General features: G+C 48.3%; 9 protein-coding genes across 9 annotated transcripts; 5 read left to right on the top strand and 4 right to left on the bottom strand.

Annotated features, from left to right (window-relative positions):
• Positions 1–1,470: 1,470 nt before the first annotated feature.
• VTN77DRAFT_854 (uncharacterized protein) lies at positions 1,471–4,313 on the bottom strand (the record flags this gene model as incomplete). Its single annotated transcript, XM_069425048.1, has 4 exons — positions 1,471–3,049; positions 3,102–3,422; positions 3,481–4,204; positions 4,259–4,313. 4 exons carry the CDS (start codon positions 4,311–4,313, stop codon positions 1,471–1,473), a joined length of 2,679 nt encoding a protein of 892 aa, XP_069280335.1.
• Positions 4,314–5,437: 1,124 nt separating this feature from the next.
• VTN77DRAFT_853 (uncharacterized protein) lies at positions 5,438–6,795 on the bottom strand (the record flags this gene model as incomplete). Its single annotated transcript, XM_069425037.1, has 7 exons — positions 5,438–5,938; positions 6,014–6,096; positions 6,151–6,176; positions 6,234–6,296; positions 6,350–6,476; positions 6,535–6,563; positions 6,632–6,795. 7 exons carry the CDS (start codon positions 6,793–6,795, stop codon positions 5,438–5,440), a joined length of 993 nt encoding a protein of 330 aa, XP_069280334.1.
• A 389-nt stretch (positions 6,796–7,184) lies between these two features.
• On the top strand, positions 7,185–8,978 carry VTN77DRAFT_852 (uncharacterized protein; the record flags this gene model as incomplete). The annotated part of the gene is made up of 2 exons (XM_069425026.1): positions 7,185–7,497; positions 7,555–8,978. The coding sequence occupies 2 exons, from the start codon at positions 7,185–7,187 to the stop codon at positions 8,976–8,978; spliced, it is 1,737 nt and encodes a 578-aa protein (XP_069280333.1).
• Positions 8,979–9,563: 585 nt separating this feature from the next.
• Positions 9,564–10,133, bottom strand: VTN77DRAFT_851 (uncharacterized protein; the record flags this gene model as incomplete). The annotated part of the gene is made up of 4 exons (XM_069425015.1): positions 9,564–9,641; positions 9,759–9,851; positions 9,972–10,029; positions 10,096–10,133. The coding sequence occupies 4 exons, from the start codon at positions 10,131–10,133 to the stop codon at positions 9,564–9,566; spliced, it is 267 nt and encodes an 88-aa protein (XP_069280332.1).
• Positions 10,134–10,781: 648 nt separating this feature from the next.
• On the bottom strand, positions 10,782–11,823 carry VTN77DRAFT_850 (uncharacterized protein; the record flags this gene model as incomplete). Its single annotated transcript, XM_069425004.1, has 3 exons — positions 10,782–11,065; positions 11,121–11,307; positions 11,524–11,823. The coding sequence occupies 3 exons, from the start codon at positions 11,821–11,823 to the stop codon at positions 10,782–10,784; spliced, it is 771 nt and encodes a 256-aa protein (XP_069280331.1).
• A 187-nt stretch (positions 11,824–12,010) lies between these two features.
• VTN77DRAFT_849 (uncharacterized protein) lies at positions 12,011–12,924 on the top strand (the record flags this gene model as incomplete). Its single annotated transcript, XM_069424992.1, has 2 exons — positions 12,011–12,346; positions 12,406–12,924. 2 exons carry the CDS (start codon positions 12,011–12,013, stop codon positions 12,922–12,924), a joined length of 855 nt encoding a protein of 284 aa, XP_069280330.1.
• Positions 12,925–17,510: 4,586 nt separating this feature from the next.
• On the top strand, positions 17,511–18,574 carry VTN77DRAFT_848 (uncharacterized protein; the record flags this gene model as incomplete). Its single annotated transcript, XM_069424982.1, has 3 exons — positions 17,511–17,567; positions 18,234–18,276; positions 18,318–18,574. The coding sequence occupies 3 exons, from the start codon at positions 17,511–17,513 to the stop codon at positions 18,572–18,574; spliced, it is 357 nt and encodes a 118-aa protein (XP_069280329.1).
• A 655-nt stretch (positions 18,575–19,229) lies between these two features.
• On the top strand, positions 19,230–19,676 carry VTN77DRAFT_847 (uncharacterized protein; the record flags this gene model as incomplete). The annotated part of the gene is made up of 2 exons (XM_069424971.1): positions 19,230–19,290; positions 19,357–19,676. 2 exons carry the CDS (start codon positions 19,230–19,232, stop codon positions 19,674–19,676), a joined length of 381 nt encoding a protein of 126 aa, XP_069280328.1.
• Positions 19,677–20,273: 597 nt separating this feature from the next.
• VTN77DRAFT_846 (uncharacterized protein) lies at positions 20,274–22,633 on the top strand (the record flags this gene model as incomplete). Its single annotated transcript, XM_069424960.1, has 5 exons — positions 20,274–20,397; positions 20,468–20,567; positions 20,628–22,076; positions 22,195–22,278; positions 22,336–22,633. The coding sequence occupies 5 exons, from the start codon at positions 20,274–20,276 to the stop codon at positions 22,631–22,633; spliced, it is 2,055 nt and encodes a 684-aa protein (XP_069280327.1).
• Between the last annotated feature and the right edge of the window lie 1,342 nt (positions 22,634–23,975).

Below are 23,975 nucleotides of genomic sequence, written 5' to 3'. Positions count from 1 at the left end.
GGGCCTGGTGATGAGTTTTTGTATGTATATACTGTTATCATTCATTTTATGTATGCACAATTTTGAATGTTTCTTATGAGTCACAACACTCACCTTCCGTGGCAATAATAAGTCAGTGTGTCCGAGTCGTCTGAGGAGACAGATTAGAAATCTGCTGGGTTCGCCCGCACAGTGGAATCCTGTCGCTGACGGTTAATTCTTCCTTTTTCTTTACACGTAACAAGTATGGCTTTTAAAAGCATAGCCTTTTTTTTTCAATTCTCAATTCTGGTTTCTATCTCGAAATCATGTGTTGAGATTAAATGACATAGTATATACCTAATAATATTTTTTTTATTTATTACCCTCACCAGGGCAAGATAGTTATGGAGAGGCATATAATAATCTCAATCTTCTTGTTAGATTTTAAGGCCTCATGGATGATACCCAGTCACAATACCATTTAAATAATAAGGACGGTAGTATGGGGAATAAAGAGAATAGATTAATCCCTCTTTTATTACCCTATCGTTGTGCCTATTCATGACAAATGTCCCTTAAACAAAATACATTATAAAAATAAATCCATCAGGGATTGATTTTTTTTTTGGTTTGACGATCGTACGTACTGTACTACTCTCCTGCTGTTCGCTACCTACCTACCTCATCTGTCATTAGTCCTAAATTTCCCTTTTATTTTTTTTTATGGATTAAAAAAAGCCGGGTGATGGGACCGAGACATCGAGTGGGTTTGACGGGAGTGGTAAGAGGGACTGAGATTGACAGTTTGAATATGAATATGAATTAATCATTGCATTGATTTATTTGACCCAAAAAAAATCCACGACGTACTCGTACACTACGTACGAGCCAAATGGATTCGCTGTAGCACTAAGATAGCCAAAAAGGCAGAAAATAAATCCATAAAAAGAAAAAAAGCCGAGTCCCATAAAAGCGACAACCCATCTAACCACACAGGTGAAGAAGGTTAAAAAAAAAGAAAAAGAAAGAAGGGTAATCGAGTTAAAGAGACATAATGATGGTAAATTCATAGAAAAGAAGAAAAGAAAAGAAAAAGTAAAATAAAAGACCGTAAACTGCCAAAGAAAGTTGCATATGTAGTATGTACAAGAAACGGGTTCGGTCTCTGGCGGCAGCAGAAACAACCCTATTTATCACCCAATATTATAACGTCGTGATGACTGTTATGGAGGAACAAAACTAAGTCGATAGTGATCGCAGTCGAAGTCATCGGAATTCATACTCATTCCTCATCATCGCTCGTGCAGAGAAGACCGTGGAAATGCTGTGGGCCTCGTTTCTGTTGATCCTGGTAAACCCTTTCGCCGAATCCCCAAAAAGGAAAAATAAAACAAAAATCATATCCCAAGAAGAAATCCAACTCCTAACCAAGTAAGCCAAACTTTTTGCTTTTCCCCTTTGAATCCAAAAAAGAAAGAAGCAGAGATGCAATATGCGAGACATGGCCGCTTATATGACGACAACATCACCCTCAGCATCGGCTGTATCGGATGCCATCATATCACCATATTTGCCGACAGACATAAGCATTGAGTCGTCATCTAAGTCAATAGCACTATCATCATTGTGCGGGGCATGAAGACTGCTCATGCTCTCGGGAAGCGTCATGGACTTGTCGTTCACTGCGTTACTGGTATTCGAATTCCCTTCTATGGAATGTCCAGCATTGCCTGACCCATTGCTGACAGCCATCTCGGGTCTTGAATCGTTTGTCTGGGTCCCCGAATTAACCAAAGACTCATTCTTCACAGGCATCGAGTAGCTCGACTGCCTCACGGGATTATTGCCGCGCCCTGTCGATGCCGACGACGTGGCCAGCGTATTCTGCAAAGAGCTAGGAGTGTGCTTCATAAATCCACCCCTTTCGACCTGCCACAACATCATCTCATGGAAAAAGACTTTCGTTATCCACCATGCGCTGAAGCTCTGGGCCCCAGCTAGTGTCAGTCTATGCAGGATGCAGTCCCACAATTTGTCCACCGTGTCAACAATGCACTGGGCGGGATGGTTGGGGAATATGGCAGGAAGGTTCAGAATGAACGAAATCCATTTGTCGGGGAAGCTGTATTCATCGCCAACGGTGGGTTCCACGGCGTATTTGTGGGTCTTCGAATCTTCATCAGGCTGCTGGAAGAATGACTGGACGGAAGGCGGGTTGTTGTTTTCCAAAGGCGTAAGGAGAGCTCGGACGTCATGTTTCAAGATCTGTTCAGTAGCTTCTTCTGCACAGGCCGGGATGTTTGCCCTAGAAATCATCTCCTTTGGGTCCACAAACGTGGCAAAATCGAGCCACATTTGGTTGCGATTGTCAGAGTGACACAGCCATGCAGCTGCCGCAATAGCAGATTGGTTGACATCTAGCACATGTTTGAGAAGGTTGCAGAAAATATGCGCTGGAACCAGCCTGGCCAATGATACATGCACAGGATGGGACTTGAAGGTTTCTGCGATGTGTCCGGTAAGACGTTGTGAGATAGAACCAAAAGCATCAAGCACTGGTCTTGGCACCACCTGCGTAGTAAGGGGTGCGACGAATTCAATCATTTTCTGGTACATAAGCCAGTCGCACTCCTTTATCCAAGGTGCAAGGTTGGGATGCGTGAGGAGTTTCTGAACGGGCACCGTCAAGGTCCCATGAAAAGCAGAAAAGTGCCGAAAAAGATTCCGCTCCTTGCAGAACCGGAAACTGTCGATGACAGAGATGCAGTGTGTGCGATAGAGTGCAGCCAGCGCGTCCGCAACCTTCAAATCAGTGTTTGCAGGGAGATAACTGCGGATATCTGGCAGTCGCAATGACTCATTGTCGACAGAAGTCTCATTCGAAGAAGGGAAATGGAGCATCTGGCGAATCATCCATCCTGTCTGGCTGGCGACATTATCGAGAGTTATCGTCGAGTTGAAATTTGATCGGAACTGAGAATCACATGTGCAGCCAGGATTGGAAGTGACGACGGGGAACTTTGGTGTGAAGGATGTAGTAGGTGACGGGAAAACTGCTGTATCCGCAGGAGTTTGTGAAATGCTCACACTAGAAGGCTCGTGAGTCTCTATTCTAAATCAACTCTGGCATGTCATCCTACCTTCTCGGACGCAGTGCAGGCTCAACTCCTCTGCCATCGATACCACCTGGTCCATTCCCGTTTTGTTGATCCTGAGTATTCGAAGCGGACGGTTGCTGCTGTTTGTCTTCGATGACTGTGAGATCCACGTAATGGTATTTCGACTCCCCACGGACACCAAGACGCCGCGTCTGCACGTTAGGGAAGATTATGCGGACCAGCTTTCCGAAGGAAGCGGGATTAAGAACAGAGACATGCTCACTCCCACACCTCTCCGCATAACAACAATATACGCGGTCCCTTCGAACAGACCCGCTGCTCTTTCTGCAGTTTTCCTTCAACCTAGACGAAACAAACAAATATTAGCAGCAATTCTGGTGACAGATGCTCGTGTACTTACCAAATCATCGCAAAGACCTGCTTGACTTTCTCTGACTTTCCCCCCGCACCTTCATGTTTCTGAACCTCTGCTGCCATCTGCTTCAACGTATAACCCTCGTACTGACGCAGCAGTTTACGCAATTCATTGTCATTTGCAACGTTTGAGTTGGATCCCCGTTTCTTCCGAACACCAGCTTCCGAGTTGTCATTTTCATCCATGATGCGCTCCGGTACGTGCTCGGGGATAGTGTTATCATACATGGAGGCGTACTGCGGCACCGGCATGCCTTGAAGTCCATGAGGCATCATTTCAGGAGCCATAGAAGTGTGTGGTAAGCCGTGGTTGTGTAGTGAATGACCTTGGAAGTCCTCTGCTCGAGGCATTACATTGCCGTGTGTTTCATGTAACGTTGGATCAAGGGAGCCTCCGGTAGTCGGATGGGCAAGCTGCTGCCCAAAACGCATGATCATCTCCTCTGGATTCGTGTTGAATACATGGTGACTTGGTCCAGGTTGCGAGGTCATGAATGGAGAGAAACCCTCGCCCATATGTTGATCCTGTGTCTGTTGTGTAGTGCTGGAATGTATGCTTGCTGTGGAACCTCTGGATCTAGGACGGCGACCTCCCTTCGATACGGCAGTGTTCGATCGTGATCGCATCGGGTCTGCCGTACCTGGCCGACTCTGCGACGCCATTTGGGCGGGCTGTGACAGAGCACTGGAGCTTTGAGAGTGGGCTCGATCTGTTTACGTCCATTAGCCGGCCACCAAGCAAAACACAGAAGCAGATCTCGCACTCATGGAAAACGGAAGTTCCCAGTTCTCACCAATATCAGGAGGCATATTATGCATCCGAGAGCCCGGCGAGTTGATTGGTATCTACTGGTGCTGCTGGCGCTCGCAGGGGCGGCAGATTATGGCTGGTGTTTTGATCCTTCACACCAACATCAACAATTCAGCCCGCCGGTGTCGTCAAGGGCGAAAAAGCGAGGATAGAACGGAACCTCCAGCCTATAAAAATAGAGTCGCTACTGCAGTCCAAAATGTCCTATGCAGCCGGTCAGACCCGATGGGGTTCGTCGCCGCCGCGTCAAGACGTCGAGATCTCGAATGCAGGAAGGAGGATAAACAGAGTCGGCCGTTCCTCAGACAACCGAGTCCCCATTGTTTGGGTTGGTGGCTGGAGTCACGTGTTGCATCCAGCATGTTTATGTAACGCCCCACATGACCTTAACCAACTCAGGTCAATAATAACAATGGGCTTTAGCTACTATTATTCACTGAGTTAGACATCTCTATAGCAGGATATTACTATTATAGGGTGCCATATCTCATGCAGTTCATCTTGAGCCTGTGTTCGATCAATATTTTGGTTATGTGATGATGCGATCGATGATTTTACCACTACATCAATGGAATGTTTTAAGTTCTTCCCCCTAGATTCTGGATTCTCTTCTGAGTACAATCCTCCATTCCTCTCCATAGAAGGTAGAATTTAAAAATGGTCGAAGGTCCCTACAAGGCAGGCGCCGTTTCGAGGTGGCCTCGCATTAGCGAACTGCGGCACAGGAGATAGATAATATGTGGATTTACCTTTTAGACTGGACAACAAGAGCATGAGTCACTGGGCAAATGCAAGAGCTGGTCTGATAGAATTTCTCTCGTCTGTAAAAGATCAATACCTCGAATGGAAACCGAACACACTTCTATTGGGAATAAAGGCCGAGTGTATACAAAATAAATTAACCCCTTACACATCCGCAACCGGTAAAAAAAAGAAAAAAGAAAAAAAAAAGAAATAGCTAAAAGTAAAAGCTAGGTTGAAAAGAGAATCGAAAATTACCCAGCCATAGTACAATTCTCCCAACCTTCACATCCTTCTGTACGGTGACCTGCAGAAATTTATGTATCCCCCAAGGTCAAAGTCCAGAACAGAGCGTGGCGAACTAGGAAGAACTTTGTCGAGACGAATGCCTTTAGACAAGGTCCCTCTTCACAAATTCAGCGAGAAGAGTCTTGCCAAGGGAGGCTGGGCTCCTCTCAACGATGACACCTGCAGCTTCCAGAGCAGAAATCTTGGAATCGGCGCCACCCTTGCCTCCGCTAACGATGGCACCAGCGTGACCCATTCGTCTGCCTGGAGGAGCGCTGACACCAGCGATAAAGCCGACAGCCGGCTTGTTCTTCTTGTTTTCGCTCTTCAGGAACTCCGCAGCATCCTCCTCTGCACTGCCACCAATCTCACCAATCAAGATGATGCCGTCGGTCTCCTCGTCTTCAAGGAAGATTCGGAGGCAGTCGATGAAGTTGGTGCCCGAGAAAGGATCACCACCAATACCGACAACAAGAGACTGACCCAGGCCAGCTTGGGTGGTCTGGTTCACAGCTTCGTAGGTAAGGGTACCGGAACGGGAGACAATGCCAACACGGCCGCGCTTGTGGATGAATCCAGGCATGATACCGATTTTGCATTGGCCCTATAGAAAAGAGTGTCAGGTTTCCTCATTTGTCGATCTTTCATATCGGACCTAAAGACCACAGCATGAACATACCGGAGCAATAATTCCAGGGCAGTTGGGTCCAACTAGACGGGTCTTGCTTTGCGTTTTCAGGATATCCGTAATGCGCACCATGTCTGATCATATCGCTGTCAGCATCTGCCTAGCAGGCTGTGAAATAACTCGCATACCATGTTGGGGAATGCCCTCCGTGATACTGCGAAAGCTAGTTAGCAACCCTGGGCATTGACGACTGAGAGGAGGGGTAACAAACCAAACAACGAGAGGAACTTCAGCCTCAATTGCTTCTTCAATACCCTTGGCGGCCAGCGGTGGGCTGCTTGTTTGTAAGCCGATTGAGCACACATACGTTTCCTTGCAAATCCTTACGGAACGAAGATAGCAGAAGCTGTCGCTCCAGTCTCCTTCACTGCCTCGCGAACCGTAGCAAAGACTGGCCTTCCCAGATGTGTAGTCCCAGCCTTTTTAGGATTCGTGCCACCCACAACATTTGTGCCTGAAGTCTCATGAGTATTTTTATCATGGTCATCGCTTTTCAGTTGGGGTCGAGGTACCATATGCGATCGCTTGTTCGGCGTGGAACCTTTTGATAGCCAGAGCTATCAGCATCAAAACATCGACATTGGTGTCGGCTCGTTGGTTAATACATACGTTCCCTGCTTTCCAGTGAATCCCTGGAAGATGACCTTGGTGTCCTGGTTTATGCGAAGGTTCTTGACAGTGGACGCATAAGCGTTGCTGGCGCCGACATATCCTCGTCGTTGCACCGTGGCCTTCTGCAGAGCAGAGAGCGTGTGGCGGCGGAAGGACTGCATGGCGACAACGGCCGATTCGAAAGGAGGGAGAGGTGAGAAGGGAAGAGTTGCGAAGAATGGAGATTCTGGGTTGGAGAGCAAAAGAAACCCCAATATCTGCCTATGAAAATCTGGGGGTTTTCACGCCGAGGTTGTGTTGCGCCAAGGGGATAAAGGTTAAGCGCTTTCCGATCTGTCGCGGCGGCTCCCGGCCAGACATATCGGTTCATCACCAACTTTCTTTTTTTATTCCTCGCGATCGCCACAAAAGTGCAGTTGCGCCTCGTCAAGGCACTTAAAATTAAAATTCGATGCAAGGCCACTTGGCATTTTTCATACTTCATTAAAGGTTACGTGTCTGCACTCTTTATTTCCTTTTCTACCCACGATCGCGTGGGTAATTTTTCAAGATGGCGACCGAAACCATGACCATGCAGCCACAGTCGCAGCACAAGCTGCACAAAAACAAAAAGGCAAAGTTGCCTCCGGAGAACGAGCGATACATGCGGGCTTGCTCAGATATCGCAAATGCTCTCATCCAAGAGTACGAATCCCAGCGCGATCCTACAAAACCGAAGAGAGATATCAATCTGAACAAACTGCGGGGTCAAGTGGCCAAAAAGCACTGTCTGAGTACCCAACCACCCCTGACGGCCATCATCGCCGCTGTGCCTGAGCATTATAAGAAGTATATCCTGCCGAAGCTGATTGCGAAGCCTATTCGTACGTTGAGCTCCATGATTTGCCTTCGCGTGGCGGATACTGACTCGTAGGTGCTAGGGACATCGTCCGGCATCGCCGTCGTCGCGGTCATGTGTAAACCGCACCGCTGCCCACACATCGCCTATACTGGAAACATCTGCGTCTATTGTCCAGGTGGTCCCGACTCTGATTTCGAGTATTCGACGCAGTCATACACCGGCTATGAACCGACGTCGATGCGTGCAATCCGGGCGCGCTATGACCCTTTTGAGCAGGCTCGGGGTCGCGTTGACCAGATCAAGTCGCTTGGACACAGCGTGGATAAGGTCGAATACATTATCATGGGTGGCACTTTCATGTCTCTTCCAGAGGACTACAGGGAATGGTTCATATCGCAGCTGCACAATGCCTTGAGTGGGTATCAAACGGACAACGTCGACGAAGCTGTGCAAGCCGGAGAAATGAGCAACATCAAATGTGTGGGAATCACCATCGAAACACGACCAGACTACTGTCTGGATACTCACCTCAGTAGCATGCTCCGCTATGGCTGCACGAGGTTGGAGATCGGTGTGCAGTCTCTATACGAAGATGTCGCACGAGATACGAACAGAGGTCATACTGTCGCTGCCGTCGCAGAAACGTTCAAGCTTGCGAAAGATGCCGGGTTTAAGGTCGTCAGCCATATGATGCCCGACCTTCCTAACGTGGGCATGGAACGGGATCTCGACCAGTTCCGCGAGTACTTTGAGAACCCCGCCTTCCGGACGGATGGTCTCAAGATCTATCCCACTCTGGTCATTCGCGGCACAGGTCTCTACGAGCTGTGGAGAACGGGTCGTTACAAGAACTACACGCCCAATGCATTGATCGACCTCGTGGCTCGGATTCTGGCCCTCGTGCCCCCGTGGACCCGTATCTATCGTGTCCAGCGTGACATCCCTATGCCTTTGGTCACCTCTGGTGTCGAAAATGGCAATCTCCGCGAACTGGCTCTGAGCAGGATGAAGGACTTTGGTACGACATGCCGCGATGTGCGGACAAGAGAGGTGGGAATCAACGAGGTCAAGAATAAGATTCGGCCATCTCAGATCGAGCTTGTCCGGCGCGACTACACAGCCAATGGCGGCTGGGAGACATTCCTAGCCTATGAGGATCCTAAGCAAGACATTCTGATCGGCCTGTTGCGCTTGCGGAAGTGTAGTCCCACCCATACGTTCCGTCCTGAACTCACAGGCCAGCAAACCAGTCTTGTCCGGGAACTCCACGTATACGGCTCCGCAGTGCCGTTGCATGGCCGAGATGCGAACAAGTTCCAGCATCGCGGCTTTGGCACACTTCTGATGGAGGAAGCTGAGCGGATTGCAAGGGAGGAACACGGCAGCCGGAAGATCGCTGTCATTTCCGGGGTTGGTGTTCGCAGCTATTATGCCCGTCTTGGTTACAAACTGGATGGACCGTATATGTCCAAGATGCTGGAACCTCTTGAGGGAGAGGAGTGATTTTGTTTCGGCCAACCCAAGACCTGTTGTTCTTTCTGAGGCAATGAGTCCATGTATGTATGTACAGTTGATGGTTTCTTCTGCATTGGCGGTGTTCACTGTTGGGTTATGTTATACACGGTTGGGTTATGTTATATATTGCATGTTTCTCACGGGTTTTGACGAAAGGATGATATGGAGAAAAAAGACCAGGTTAGACAGATGACTTAGGCAGCTCAGCTAGATCATGACACATGGATTTATGATCTGAAATCCATATCACCCAGAGAATTGCCATACTTCGAAACAAAAGATCTATTGCTTTGATCTAATGACACGAAAAAAAAAAGAAACACAGGACGCCCCAAAGTTCATTTCCAGAAAAGAAAGAAGGGAACCATTGTCGTCAATCAAGAAAGAAAGAAAGATCCAGCAACTGTTTTCATTTCTTTTTCCCAGATTTGGCCTACGTCCAGACTCTTTTATCTGGACTGAAGGGCAAACTACCGCTGGGATTCGCAGCGATAGAAAAGAAAAAAAAAGTACGGAGTAAAACACTCAACCCATGTCACTACATGGCATCCAGTATCCTCATTATACTCCCATTCAGCTCAACGATATGGCGCCTCTCCTGTTGTTCCGTACGTGCAGATATGCCTGGAAACCACAGAAGATAAAAAAGCCCTGTTGGTCCAGAAGTTTATTGTCAGCGGGTATTCCCATGGTTGAAGATGACAGTCGTAACAGTGTGAGGTACTATGCTGGATCGGGGCTGTCATTATTAGGGGATGGGGCACATACGATATATACAAACACCGCCGTAAAAATCGAGCCGGCCACTGCAGCGCCGTCTTCCGGATCGCCTTCTGAACCCGTGAAGGAGGGATGGTTTTGCTGCAATCGGATTGATGCGCCGTTAGTTCATATCCCAACAGCCAAAGAGAAATGCCTTGGACGAGGGCTATCGCATTCTCTCCGTGGACGATGGAGGTGATGGAGGGAGGAAGCACGAACTCGATATAGTGATCCGAGGATAGAAAGGATGATGATTGCGAAGAACGAGATTACGACGCTGTGTGTAGAGAGATCCGGGTTAGCCCAGTGCGATTTTCGGAATGATGGAATTGTCTTGTCTCACCAGCTCCAGGCGTTTAGCGCAGAGACGACGGGCTTCATGTTGGCGATTCTCTTAAGAGGTATGTATGTTCACTTGACGAAGATGGAGCTCGATGGGGAGCGGGCAGCGGTATGATGTAGGCGTAGGAGGGGGAAAGGTCTGTCGGTGATCCCGCACACTGGCGTCAATTTGACCGGGTCTGTAAGGAAGTTCAATCAGATAGCTGCGAGAAGCTAGAACTGAGATAACGATGACTATGAAAAGACCTCGATTCGGAGCTGCTGCGACTGGCGGGTCAATGCGATGGCGGGTATGCAGCATGCACTCCAGCCTTCAAGCTTAGACCGCGAACGGCTCCGAGGGTGTCATAGGCTAGTCTACTTTTGGTATTATTGTATGTACACCAGGCAGTACATACGCCATGCTCCTGGAGTTTGGGGTTCTTTTATATTTTTTTTATATGAACTTAATTATTATTGGACGCTCTGTTGGTTATATTATTCTTCAATGATCCCATTTGCTAGTTATAGAGGAGCGGCCTATTGGAAATGGCTACCACCCTGCAAGTATATATAACCAGTACGGGAGGAGCCGTCACAACCGATACACTCGATACACGCTCCCTTTTTGCTTCCTGATAGACGTGCGCATAAATCTACGAGTAAATAAAGGGACTGAGCCAAGAATTGAAAGTAACAGTTAGAATTCTAATGGTGCTTGTTCCATTCTACGCACTCATCGAATGTAACACCAGACCCACCAAATATATCCAAAGCACTGCCGATGGTTAGATCAACCTTTCCCCCGCTGCTAATGTGAACCTTTTCTAGGTCCTGGAGGTGCCGTGCGCCTCCTGCATAGGTGACCGGTATCGTACACCACTGGGCAAGTTTCGAGACCAATTCCTCATCGATACCCTGCTGCAAGCCCTCCACGTCTGCAGCGTGAATCAGGAATTCAGAGCAATAAGGTTCCAACATCGATATAGACTCTGTGAAGACATGAGAAAACACATACACGGAAAAGACAATGCCACAAATACTAACCTCGTGTGATCTCCATCTCAGTGATCGTCTGCCAACGATTCATCGCGACATACCATGTGTTGCCTTTTCGCCGGCAGCTCAAATCCAAGACCAACTTTGACTTGTCGTTCCCCAAAGAAGAGAGAACTGCCTTTAGGCGTTCAAGAGAGAATTTACCTTCCGGGAAAAGGTAGGATGTGATTATGACCTATTGACCCGATTTGGAGCACAGAGTGTTAGCTTAGAAAGCACGAAAATGTGCGAGAGAACCAAGAAAAGGAAAACAAAAAGAAAAAGAAAGAGAGAAAAGAAAATCAAAGCAAACAAAAGAAAGAAGAGCCATTATTCCAGGAAGACCAGAGAGTCATAATACAACGACACCAAAAACGAGTTCAATTGCAACAAATAAATGCGGGGTACTTACCTTTTCTGCGCCTTGGTCGATCCAATACTGGGCATTCTTATCAGTAATCCCCCCGGCCACTTGGAGTCCTCCCGGCCAGGTTCTCAACGCCTCTTTGGCAGCCTCTTCATTGCCTGGACCCAGCATCACAACGTGGCCGCCACGGAGGTTGTGGTCCCTGTATAATGCTGCATAGTGACTGGCGGGGAGCTTCGAGACATAGTTTGTCTTCAAGTCGCTTGGCTTATCACTCAATGTTCCTCCAACAATCTGTTTAACCTGACCCGAGTGCAGATCAATGCAAGGCCGGAAGCGAGTCATTTTTCCGACGTCAGGCTCGATGCTGCTTTGCTATCCCCATTCATGCCTGATGTAATTAAATCGGATGCCTTTGCGCTTCACATTTTGGCGCTTATCTTATCGCACGTGACCTTGGATCTTCTGTCCGCTTTTTTTCTTTTTCCCTTTCGGGTTCACAAACAGCACAACACAAACACATTGACCAGGAATGCCAGGCAAAAGGAAGCGGGAGACGACTGTCGTGTCTCGTGACATGGCATCAGAGACGGATGATGCCTCAACGACAGCCGCACCTGCTTCGCACGACGTTTTTCGTCAGTTCTTCGAAAGTAGATTTCAGCCTCTGAACCCGGTCCAGGTCGGAAACTCTACCAGCGTACAAGAAGCAACTACCGACGGAGATTCAGAGGAAGAGTCAGAACCAGAATGGCAGGGAATCACGGATGAAGATGAGGATGAGCCGCAGGTTGAGGTTGTTGAACACACAGATACCCGAGACGCGACAGTGCCTACGCTGGACAAGCGAGCTCGTCAAGCTTTCATGGTGAGTGTTACAGCTCTTACGAATTATATTTTTGATGCTGATCTCATGTCCTGTCACAGACAGCGAAACCTCCCTCCCTATCCGATTCCTCGGCTACTGCGAATTCTAAATCTACCAAAACGAAAGAAGATGACGAAGACGCAATGGATGCAGAAAATCTGAAGAACGATCTCGCTTTGCAGCGTCTACTGAAAGAATCCCACCTTTTAGAATCGGCATCTGATCTGAATCCCACGGGTAAAAATCGCCACAAGGCCCTCGATTTGAGGATGCAATCGCTCGGTGCCAAAAAATCATTGTTTGAGCAGGAGAAAATGCCCATGTCACATCGAAAAGGCATCATTGCCAAGGCTGCAAAGAAGGAAGAGGTTCGACGTCGAGAAGCTAGAGAGAATGGTATCATCCTTGAAAAGCCTACCTTTAAAAAGAAGAGCAGCACCAAGCGAAGAGAACGAGGGATCGGAGGTCCAGCTGTCGGGAAGTTTGCGGGGGGGACTTTGAGGCTCAGCAAGCGCGACGTGATGAGTATCACAGGGCCTCCGCAGGCATCCAAGGGTGCAAAGAAAGGCCGTCGATGAGGCAAGAGAAGGAAAAGCAACGTCGACTCAAACCAAGAGAGGTTATACCAGCATGCGGAATAGCTAATCTGACGACAATTTGTCGCAATTCTTGTTGCCACCACTACACCTCCGTCCGATTCAAGAAGTCGGCATGTCCGTTCGACTCAATTTTGCGCTACAGAACGCAGATGGCCAGTTTACTCGCTTCGGACGAATGGATTATTCATCCAAGACAGACTGAAAAGTCTGTTTGCGCTTAGGCCTTCACGTAAAGAATGAGGCGATCGTCTGTTGTCTCACGTTTGAGCAACGGATCCGAAGTCTGGGGTATCAACTACCATATCGTGCCAAACCCTCTGAGTAGAGAGTTCCGGCTCCGTCGAATCTTCTTGGTCATCGGTCCGGTCTATCTCCTGAAACTGAGGAAAGCGACCGTCCGACGATTGTGGACATTGCGCTCGACAATCCTACGATTCTATGAAGGGTCTGTGGAGGTTTAGATAGCAAAGCAAATTTACTGCACGCACGGTGATTTCCCGAATCCCGATCGACAGTCCAGGCAGCCACTCCTTAAGAAAATCGGCGGAGTTTAGCTACGAGACTAATTCCGGCAATCTGACGCATTATGGATCCGACAGTGTCCACTGATATAAGGCTGTAAGTGAGCTTTTTCGGGGAGTTAACTCTTAAGCTTTGCGAAGCATCGGCTTCGGGTACTACGGGACCAGTACTATACTCCATCCGTAGTGGGAAGATGAATGAAATACCCACATGGGCCACATGGGCCACATGGGCCACATGATTAAAATTATATTTTCATGCACAAAAAAATAATAATAGAATTGAGAAGGAGAAAGATCCCGTCCTAATCGACCTGACTAAGGATCTGATTAACGGTGTAATTAAAATTTCGATCAATCCGACTGGCTGTGGCGGGTACCTCAGTACGGAGTACATACCAGTACGAAGTACTCTGTGAGATGCCTCACTTCGCCCTTTTTTTTCGTCCTGCTCTTTTCCTGCATAATCATAAAGCCAGAATTTTTAGGAACTCTAGTGATATAGTAATAATTATATTACTCCTTCTTACATAATGATGGCACAATTTATGTTAGACTGTTGAGAGTGTGCATAGTCCACACTTATAAGTATGTACTATAGGTAGGTATAATAGTACGAATAAACAAACAGACAAGTCTGATTCGATAGATAGATGTTGTCTATGACTCAGTAATGGCTTAACTTAAATGGGAAGTTGTACGTACGGACCTCAGACGGAGTACATGCCTACTCTGTCTTGACTTTTGACTCTCCTGTGGCAGTGACAGTGTGCACTGATGAACGTATAAAATCAATCGAAGGCTCAAAGCTCTACTCCACTCCTCTCCACTCCACTGAATCCACTTCACTCTGCACTGAAGGTGGGAATTAAATGCGATGTATGCGAGAAAGAAAGTTCAACGTTCGACATAGCTAAGAGGTAGCTAAGTTGGTGGGTAGGTATGTATCTCATCTTTGGACCTCGCATGCCCCGGAACTTTAGATTGTCCTGCCCGTTGTGGTCGTGACTCGTGACAGTTAAGTGACTTGCAGTAATAGCTAAAAACTCAAATAAGCTGCCATTTCTTTTTTTTTTCTTGATTTTTCTGGTATGTTTCAGGTTCTGCAAGTCGGCAACTTAAGTTAAGCCTACTCCGTACTCCGTACCTACTTGCTGCTCTCTGACTGGCTGATAGGGTCTTCTACTGCATACGGAAAACAGGACGTTGGCAACCATCTCTCGTGTTTTTGTCATCGTGAAGAAAGGGATCTCAATTCTGAAACGTAGCAAGCAGTATGGAACCCTTTTTTAAGAATTTTCTATCGGTTTCTATGGATGGAGTACTTACCTCGTAGGTATGTAGGTATGTGCATACTACTGGAGAAGCTCGAGCATGATGCCATCAATGCATACCGCATACTCCGTACAGAGAGATACTACGTAAGTCCGTATAGCTTCAAGCTTGAGGTCAAGCTCAACTGATCTACATACATGACATACATACATGACCGTTGATCGACATCCTGGCAAGCTTCATTTGTCGCTAGTCTACCGGACCGGGTCTTTCCGTGGTAGTGTAATGACTATTACTGTATTCACTACACCGTATTTTGTTGCTTGAATTTCATGCAAAAGGGAGTTGTTGTCTGATCAATGCTGACGAGGTCAGTGCCTACTATTACTCCATAACTCCGTAGGTACGGAGTAGATACTGTGATAAACTTCTCTGGTTAAACGGAATCTCTATGGATATGATATTCCTGTACGATCCGTACCCGATGTCTGTGTAAAGACTAAATAAAGAAAGAGCATAACTGTGTATTCGGTACCTCCTAGGCATGTATGTAAATAAAGTATGTACTGCGTAAGTACGGAGTACATACCGGAGTACATACCGGAGTACATACCTATGCATCAAAGTTCAGGCCAAAACACTGCATAGCACTCCGATCGCAGGAAACCCTCACATCCACGTGGGATCGGATCTGGACGTGTGGGTGAAATCTACAGTAGTTACCAAGTTAGAAGTTGATTCAAGTAAATTAGGCAGTTAGGCAATAATGGTTCTGACTTCACACTGCAAAATGATATATCTCCTGACCTGACTGTCTGACTCGCAATCTCCCAAAAAATAATGTCGAAGTCTGTATACTCCGTACTCCGTACAGCACATCCATCGCAGGCAGATCAAAAACAGTAAATTCTCCGACTCGACGACCTTATTCGTCAACGCCTACCCTATCCGTACTAGCCAGCACCCCTACAAGGCTAATATCTACCCACCTAACGTTTAAACGGTCTTGCCAAGTTCAAGCCGTCGGTGGTCCCGGTCCTGATTCCGGACTTCCGACGGCTTCTCTTCCCCACGAGTCGGCCACGACCCGTGCGGCATTTAGTCTAGATAGGTTAGATGCCTTAGGTAGGTGGTCACTAAGGCACGACCATGCAAGGTACGCGACGAATAACCTGGAAGAGGGCTAGTTTAGTGTCCTGTAGATACAGGATAGCGTACGAATACGGAGTACTCCGTATTGGAAGATAATAAGATCCACTCCCTGATTTTAAGCGAGAAAGAAAGATGACTAATGAGTGATCTTTTAACGGTCTATCGGAGTAAACTCCTTTTTTTTGATTGATCGATAGGATAGGTCCACTCTTATTTATCTCTTTCCTTTTTTTGGTAGGGTATCCGTTACGGAGCACAAACTTTATCTGGACACAACTTAGGAAAATTATAGAAAAGAAACAAGGTTTCCCCCTGACAAGGCCGGCTTTTAACGGTTTCACCATGGTCGATCAGGCAGGGGCCGACCGTTTTAGAAAAAGTGATGGATATGTGTGTCCTGAGCAGTGCTGTTGACCTTACTCCGTAGTCGTACTCGTCTGGTATAGATTGATAGATCATGTGGATAGTTCTTCGCTTCGATTCTGTTCCTACGTTATTGACATCTGTAGATGAGGGCGAAAATAACGATTTCGATGTCGGTGTGCAACTTTGACCCTTCAATCCTTGGGTATTAGGCATCCAGAATCTTCCGTCTGGAAATCCAGTTCGGCTTGGTAATCATGAGTAATATCAACATCATTTCAACGGTCGATGCGATGAGGATCAATCATACTCCATCCATAGCCACCAGCGCTGGGATCCGATTGAAGGAAAATTCAAAAAAGAGGAGAAAAAAAGAAATGAATAATAGGCTTCTGGGGTTATAGTAACGGTCATTATAACGGTCTATGCTTCAGTAGTGTCGCAGATACGGCCGCTTCGACCAGTAAAAAGAGACAAATGGACTGCCAGAGCCAACTCGCTAATCAACATGGTTATTTTACTTCCAAGCTAGGACCAAAGAGGGATCTTAAGATGCCAATTTGATATCACAGTCCTGTCACCTCAGTGGGGTACCGCCTTTTCTTCTAAGTTTAACCAAAAACAGTGCACTTGGCCGGTCTCTACATTTGCCAGAACCAGCATTACCATGGACAATTCGCTTTTTGAGATTTCCCAAAAATGAGATCACTTTAAGGTTCTTACTTTGTTGGATGCTAAGGACTAAGAAACTTTACGAGGTGCTGGTAGTACTCCGTAGTGATGAAGGCGTTGTTCACTCTGTACTTGCTAGTTTTATATAACTACCGCGTAATACGATCTCATTGAATAGCTGAATGGGTCACCTTTCGGGTAATGAATTGTATTGTCTGGTTCTTACGGAGTACACTAGTTAGATGACCATCTACAAAGCCAATAAAACTAATAATATACAGTTCCGCCAATGGGATTGTATAGAGAAAGACCTTACAGTATACTCCATATATAGTTAGTGAATCGTATTGAGCGAGGCAGGAATTATTTCCTGAAATCTCGTCAATTGAGCTCCGTTCAAATGATCAGCAGACAATTAAGTACTGCTAATACTAGGTAATAGGATAACGGTAAACTCAAATTTGGCTCGTTCAATCGATCTTCCAGCGAGCATCCACATCAGAAAACCCGGAAGCCATTACGTAGTAGTCGGTCAACAGTCAACTATTCCAAATCTCCAATGATGACTATTTCCAATCTAGAATGCCTCAGGCGCCCCCTTCGGGCATAGCCGTCGATGAGGAAGCAACGTTAACCCCGGTAAGTAGAATCCCACGTTTACAGCCCCATGGTTTCAGGTTGATACAATCAATCCGATTCCCATTCCCCTCTGGTTCTTTCGTGCGGGGTTTGCGTCATGGTGTTTGCTTATCGTCGGGGAAAAGAAGGATCTTTCCACGATCTCGCGATGCATGATCGACTAGTATCACTATCGAGTTAGATCAGTTGGTCTGAGAATGCTACAGATTGGAATGTGTCGACAAGAGTTGCTGCCTACGGCTAGACCAAGAAACGAAAGTACAGCACGTTTCCCAAGGTTGTTGTTTTAGTTTCCTCTCACCGTAAATCATACATGACAGAGGACCTGATGGACAGGTAATATTCATCGAATCCGCATTAATTCAGTTGACTATTATAATGCCGATATTATTGATTAAAATTAAGAGAGTATAGTTGGATGTGAGTGATCAATCGGGCAATTTCGGGGTTCTGGCTGATGCCTGCAAATCCAGGCAGTACTCGTCCACATGATGCATCGCTTCCAGCGAACGGATTTCAACGGACTCCGTATTCCGGTCAATGCCATTGGAAAAAAAAAACTGCACAATAAGATTATTCTTCTGATCCTGGAACGTTTTTCTCTGGTCTTCATCATGAATCATGACTGGTGAATGGTGATTGATCGAGTGGCTGACAAACCCCCAGCTGGCCAGTGCGCTGGCAACTGACAGGCTGCACAGCCAGGCGTGTAAGGAACGTTTCCCACCCTCCATCAACACTGTCGTGCAGCCTGGAACACTGTCTGGGCCGTGTTGGAGAATTCTGAAACCGATGGCGGGTGCTTCAGATTCTCGTCGCGCCAGTTTGAGAAGGAGCTGGCCAATGGGCTTCGCTCCCTTGCCCCCCGGCCCACCGCCGCTTCTCCACACGGCGCCATCAAGGGGGCATCTACCGGCGGCAGCCTGAGGTCCTCGATCCCTCCTTCCTCGAGCATTGTCCGATGCCTTACCGGCCCCTTCCAGATTTCCAGTTGCCTGCCAACTTGACCAGGAATTTGGACGAATAATGACAGTTCTATAGAATGAAGGTGTGAAGAAAACTGCGCGCTTGCATATCTGACGACGCTCTCTCTGCACAGTACAAACAAGGACCTGTCAGATTGACTACGAATGTACTGCATAGAGACTGGACAGATCCCATCAGGATACTCCGTACAAAGTCCCTTGTAGTTGAATTCCAAAGGCGGATCTGTCTACAATTCGGCTGCCTTCTTTCCATCCGGATAATCCAGCATTCAATTCGCCTCAGGATAGGCCTGGCCTGGACAAACCCAGAACGTCCACATATCCACTCCGAGCACGGTGCAGCTCGTCCTGGATGGACTCTCGGGTGCTTGCTGGGTGCAAATCAACTCATGATCCACACAGCGTCCATGCTCTTATGGCGTACGGAATAATACTGACAGGGATTCTCGAATGATCCGCTCTTTTCCCGAATTGCCACAAGTTGTCTAGACATACAAGGGTGCTGCGGTCATGCTTACTCTGTACTGTAGTTACATTGGACAGAGAACGTATGTACTGTACATGTACAATGCCAACGCGGTGAACTGTGAGCTGAGCTGACAGGTCCTTTACTTGGACCCTGGTTGGTGTAGGGCCACGGCCAGTCGGTACCGTAAGCCTGCGTATCATCTGATTCATGACCCTTCTGGCCTCTTACCGGGCCGCTATTATTATTGGCTTCTCCACTCTCCAGTACGGTATTTGAGTCCGAATATGTACTCCGTACTGGCTCCGTACGGTACCGTACGGTACGATAAAAATAGCGGGCCGAGAATCAAAGCCGCCAGCTCGCTTCCATCTCTCGTTCTCGTCCACCCACCTGCTCCTTCCTTTTCCCCTGGCGGGTCCGCTGGCTGCCCCCGCCACACCTCGCTTGCCTGCCTTGGCTAGTTCCTACCCGCACTCACTGACTAAGATCCCTCCTGGGCCATCTGCATCTGCTCTGGACGGCAGGATCGTTCCTGCCCGTTCGATCTGCACTCCCGTCCTTCCTGCTTCCAAATTCTCCATTCTCCAACGGAAATTCTTCTTTAACCCCTCTGCCGCCATCCCGCCGCTTGGGCCGCCGTCCTTCTTTCCCTGACCGTGTGTAAAAAGCCCTGCGTCCTCCGTCGTGAAGCAGAAACCTCCACGCCCCTTTCTCCTTCGCCGTCGCAGTCGGCAGTGGTCTCCCTGTTTCTTTCTCACCTCCTTTCGTTTCAATCCCGGAGTCTTCGAGTCGGGCTGGCCCAAGACAAATCTCCTCTTCCCCCCCAGGATTCGCATTCAACCCAGCGGCCTGGATTCTTTTTGAGGCTGGCACCTCAAGTCGCTTCGCTTCGATAGCTTCTAGCTCCCTCATCGCATGATCGCTCGTTCGATATTCATTCGATCCGTCTCTTCTAGTTAAGAGATCTTGGTTTCCATTTGTCCGTTTCGACTTTCTCATCGGCCACGGGGGACTATTGTTATCTTATTATTTATTTTGTTTTATACATACTATTGTTCCCTTGGCCTGAATTGGCCTCAATCACCCAGTCATTGCGGTCGCAGTGTTGTGAAGGTACGTCCACCCCGCGATGCCCAAACCTGTGGGGTGCTTGTGGTACTCGCCCGTGATCACTTCCCTGGCGCAACAAATGAAACGATGAATCTTGTTCCCCTTTCCCAACTGACATGCGCTGTTTCCAGTCTTCAGAAGATGTATCCGCAACAGGGTGCAGTCATGGCACCTCCGCAGAAGCCGGAGACGTTCATGCTTTCCAGCGAGGCTATGAAGAGTCTCCCACACGACGCCCAGGTCGCTCTTCAGCAGGTTGACAACCGTAAGCAGCCACCCGTCCCGCGCATTTCCCCCCGGAGGATCGCTTTCTGACTCCAAGACAAAATAAACAGTCAAGTATTTCCTAATCTCCGCACCGGTCGACTGGAACCCAGATCAGTTGATTAGGCGCTTCTTGCTTCCAACGGGTGACTATATTTCCTGCGTCCTCTGGTTGGTGACCCGTGAACTGCTTGCAATCCGGATGGGAGCGACAAAACTGACTGGCAATAGGAACAATCTTTTCCACATTTCTGGTACCGACATCGTCCGATGTTTATCCTTCCGATTCCAGGCCTTCGGCCGCCCGGTCAAGAATACCAAGAAATTCGAGGAAGGCATCTTCTCAGACCTACGGAATCTCAAATCCGGTACCGACGCCTCGCTGGAAGAGCCCAAGAGCCCTTTCCTTGACTTCTTATACAAGAACAATTGTATCCGCACGCAGAAGAAGCAGAAAGTCTTCTACTGGTACAGTGTACCACACGACCGACTGTTCCTTGACGCGCTGGAGCGCGACTTGAAGAGAGAAAAGATGGGTCAGGAGGCGACTACCGTCGCAGTTGCTGAGCCGGCTCTGTCCTTCGAATTTGATGCGTCCATGTCGCTCTACGAACAACTCACGAAGGCACAGCAAGCTAACTCTTCAGCTTTTTCTATACACGCAAGTACGACATTTGGCCAATCCACCTCTCCAGTGGTTCGGACAGTTGACGTTATGCCTCCCCCCCAGATGGCTCCGTCAGTCTCGATCCTTCCCGAAGACACTGGGAGTTCGGCCATGTACAACCAAGTCGTGCCGATGAAGCGTGAGACCGACTTTGGTCAGATGCCGTATGACCGCAACCAAATGCAGCTCACTCGAATTCACCAGCGTCATACGTCGATGCCAGCCTACATGGAATACTCCCCCGCGCCCTCCTTTGTCTCCTCGCAGTATGAGGACTACAGCAACCGGGGCATCTCTTACGAGCCGATCACTCCGCCGCAACAATCGATGCCTCTGGGTACCGAGCCCGCATACATCGCGAATGAGGATACGGGACTGTACACGGCAATCCCGGACGTGGGTACAACGACTTTCAACCCGATGATGCAGCTGCCGCCTTCGAATCTCACCGGGACCCACTTTACCGGGGCCAGTCGCCATTTCCCTGGCAATATGTATTCCGTGATCGAGGGTTCACCAACCTACAAGCAGCGGCGGCGACGCTCATCCATCCCGCCCAGTATCACCAACGCCATCGCCGCGGCGCAGGCGTCGGGCGCCCAGAGCCAGCCAACGGCATATGCCGCCCACAAACCAAGTGACCTCCGACGTTCCGTCTCAAACTCCGTGGCCCCGGTCACCGAGGCGGACGAATCGAGTATCTCCTCGCCTTCAGGGGATCTGGCCAACGGTTACTCGTCACGAAACGGGACCCCGCTGCCCAGTCTGGAAGAAGGCGTCGAGCAGACCTTGCCGCTCACTAACAATCAAGATGACCTTTCAGCTCTCTCGAATCATGAATCTGTCGAAGCGTCGATCTCACCCAGCGCTCTCACTCGGACGGATCGTCCGGGCCCCGTGCGTCGTGCGCGGAGCGCCACCATGATGGAGCTAGGCCCCTACCCTCAGAAGTCTCATTCGTGTCCCATCCCATCCTGTGGCCGGCTCTTCAAGAGACTAGAGCATTTGAAACGGTAAGCTCGTTTTCCTTTTTCTTCAGCCTATTTTTATCTCTCGAAGCGTTGGGACAGCCCGATTGGGCGATTCATTTCCTGTAACCGCCGGGCTAATCAAGGTTGGGCGGCTATCTAGGCACGTGAGGACCCATACCCAGGAACGGCCGTACCAGTGCCCGTACTGCAACAAGGCCTTCTCGCGGTCCGATAACCTTGCACAGTAAGTCTGGAGCATATTCCCTTTTTGGATCTTTTCTCCTGACGAATTCACTGCCAGACACCGTCGCACCCATGAATCGCAGCAAGACGGTCAGCAGCAGCAGCAGCAGCAGCAGCAGCAGCAACAACAACAACAACAACCTCTCAGCGACGAGGACTTGGAGAACGAGGAGAACGAGTTTGGTTCTGTCGACCATGATTCGCCGGCCTCGGACTCCAACAACTTTGTCACTCCCACTGCTGTGACCATGCCGACGGTCACGTCGATGCCTGCCTCCATGTCAATGCAGACCTCCATGCCGACGATGGTCGCCCCGCAGATGATCTCCCCTCAATTTTTGCAGCAGCAGATTTGAGGTTGCAACTTGGCTCCTTGTTTTTGTTTCGAATCTTACTATGACACCCCCCCCCCCCTCCCCCCCCAAAAAAGGCTCGACTAGTAGGACGCTACTGTCGATGTTTCATTTCTTTGCGATCTTCGTCGCAACTTGATGATACCCTCTCGCCAATGCATCTCTACTTTTGCCTCTTTTATCGGCCCCTGGGTGCTGTTTTACCACGTCGAAGTCGACGACCGGTTTCCAGTCTCCCAGTCAATGAAGACATGACTTTTGTTTTTTTAAAGGTCCTTTGTTCAAGCATATTTAATTTGTTATATTTCCCTTTGCTCATATCGTCTGTCTTCATATCGTCTGTCGATTCGTCCACTTAACTCGGCACTGGTCTTGTTGCTTCCTGTCAAGCTGGGTGGTTCGCGTGCATATGACCTGTGCGGAGCCAGGCCAGTTGTTTTGTCAATGTTGTGATTTAGTGCGAGCCATATGCTGTGTGATTTTAATGCTTCCGTGTTGCTCTTCTTTTTGTGACGGTCCTCACCTCCTACCTACCCACATTGGTTTTGTGCACTTGATATGCTTTGTTCAACAACGGTATGTTTGTGCTATTTTACTATGCCTGTGTGTTATGGATAGGGCGGGTCTTTCGCAGGAATGGTCAGGATTGGGTTGAAGTTTGTATACCCGGGAAAGGTGTGACTATTTATACATAACGTGACTTGAATACCCTCTAGCGGATGAGAGGGCTTGGGGTGTCTCGGCACTATATTTTACCACTGTCATGGCTGACTCGCCTTTACAGTGGAATTGATGCGCCCTACTAAATAGATTTCCTTTATGGCAAAAATATAATTTCTTGATTGCTTTGGAGACGAATGATTAGAGAACTTGTAGACCGTAGCCAGCTATTCCTTGTTAGTCATCTGTCCTGACCTGAGGCAGCAGTCTTAGAAAATCAGCTGTTCGTTGCGAGCTGTCTCTGCAAGCTACGTGGCGCCGTCATCTGATGATCATTTCAGAAACAATCAATCACCAGCCACCTAATTTATGCGCTTGTGACCATGGAACTGTCCTATCAAGAGGGTAATCGAAATAAACATAGGCAATAAGTCCAGTCCCAGCGAGTCCAAGATGGGAAAACGATATTTCTGTTGCATTGTCTTGCATTAATTGACTGCCATAGTAAGATTAAGTGCGGGTCATCCGCAGTCACGTGTAAGCTGGATAAAGCGTGGCTGACGTCGATGATTCAGTGATCAGATGTTAGCCGTCTTAGAACACCCCCATCGAGTGTCTGTGTCTGTCTTTCCACCATGATAGTATGGCCCTTTTGATGCAACGGCGTCCTGCAATGGGAAAGTTC

The sequence above is a fragment of the Rasamsonia byssochlamydoides genome, assembly GCF_041956645.1.
Source record: "Rasamsonia byssochlamydoides strain NRRL 3658 unplaced genomic scaffold VTN77scaffold_11, whole genome shotgun sequence".
NCBI classification, from domain to species: Eukaryota; Fungi; Ascomycota; class Eurotiomycetes; order Eurotiales; family Trichocomaceae; genus Rasamsonia; species Rasamsonia byssochlamydoides.
The sequence above is the reverse complement of the archived record's forward strand: the minus strand, read 5'-3'. Positions and strand labels throughout refer to the sequence as shown.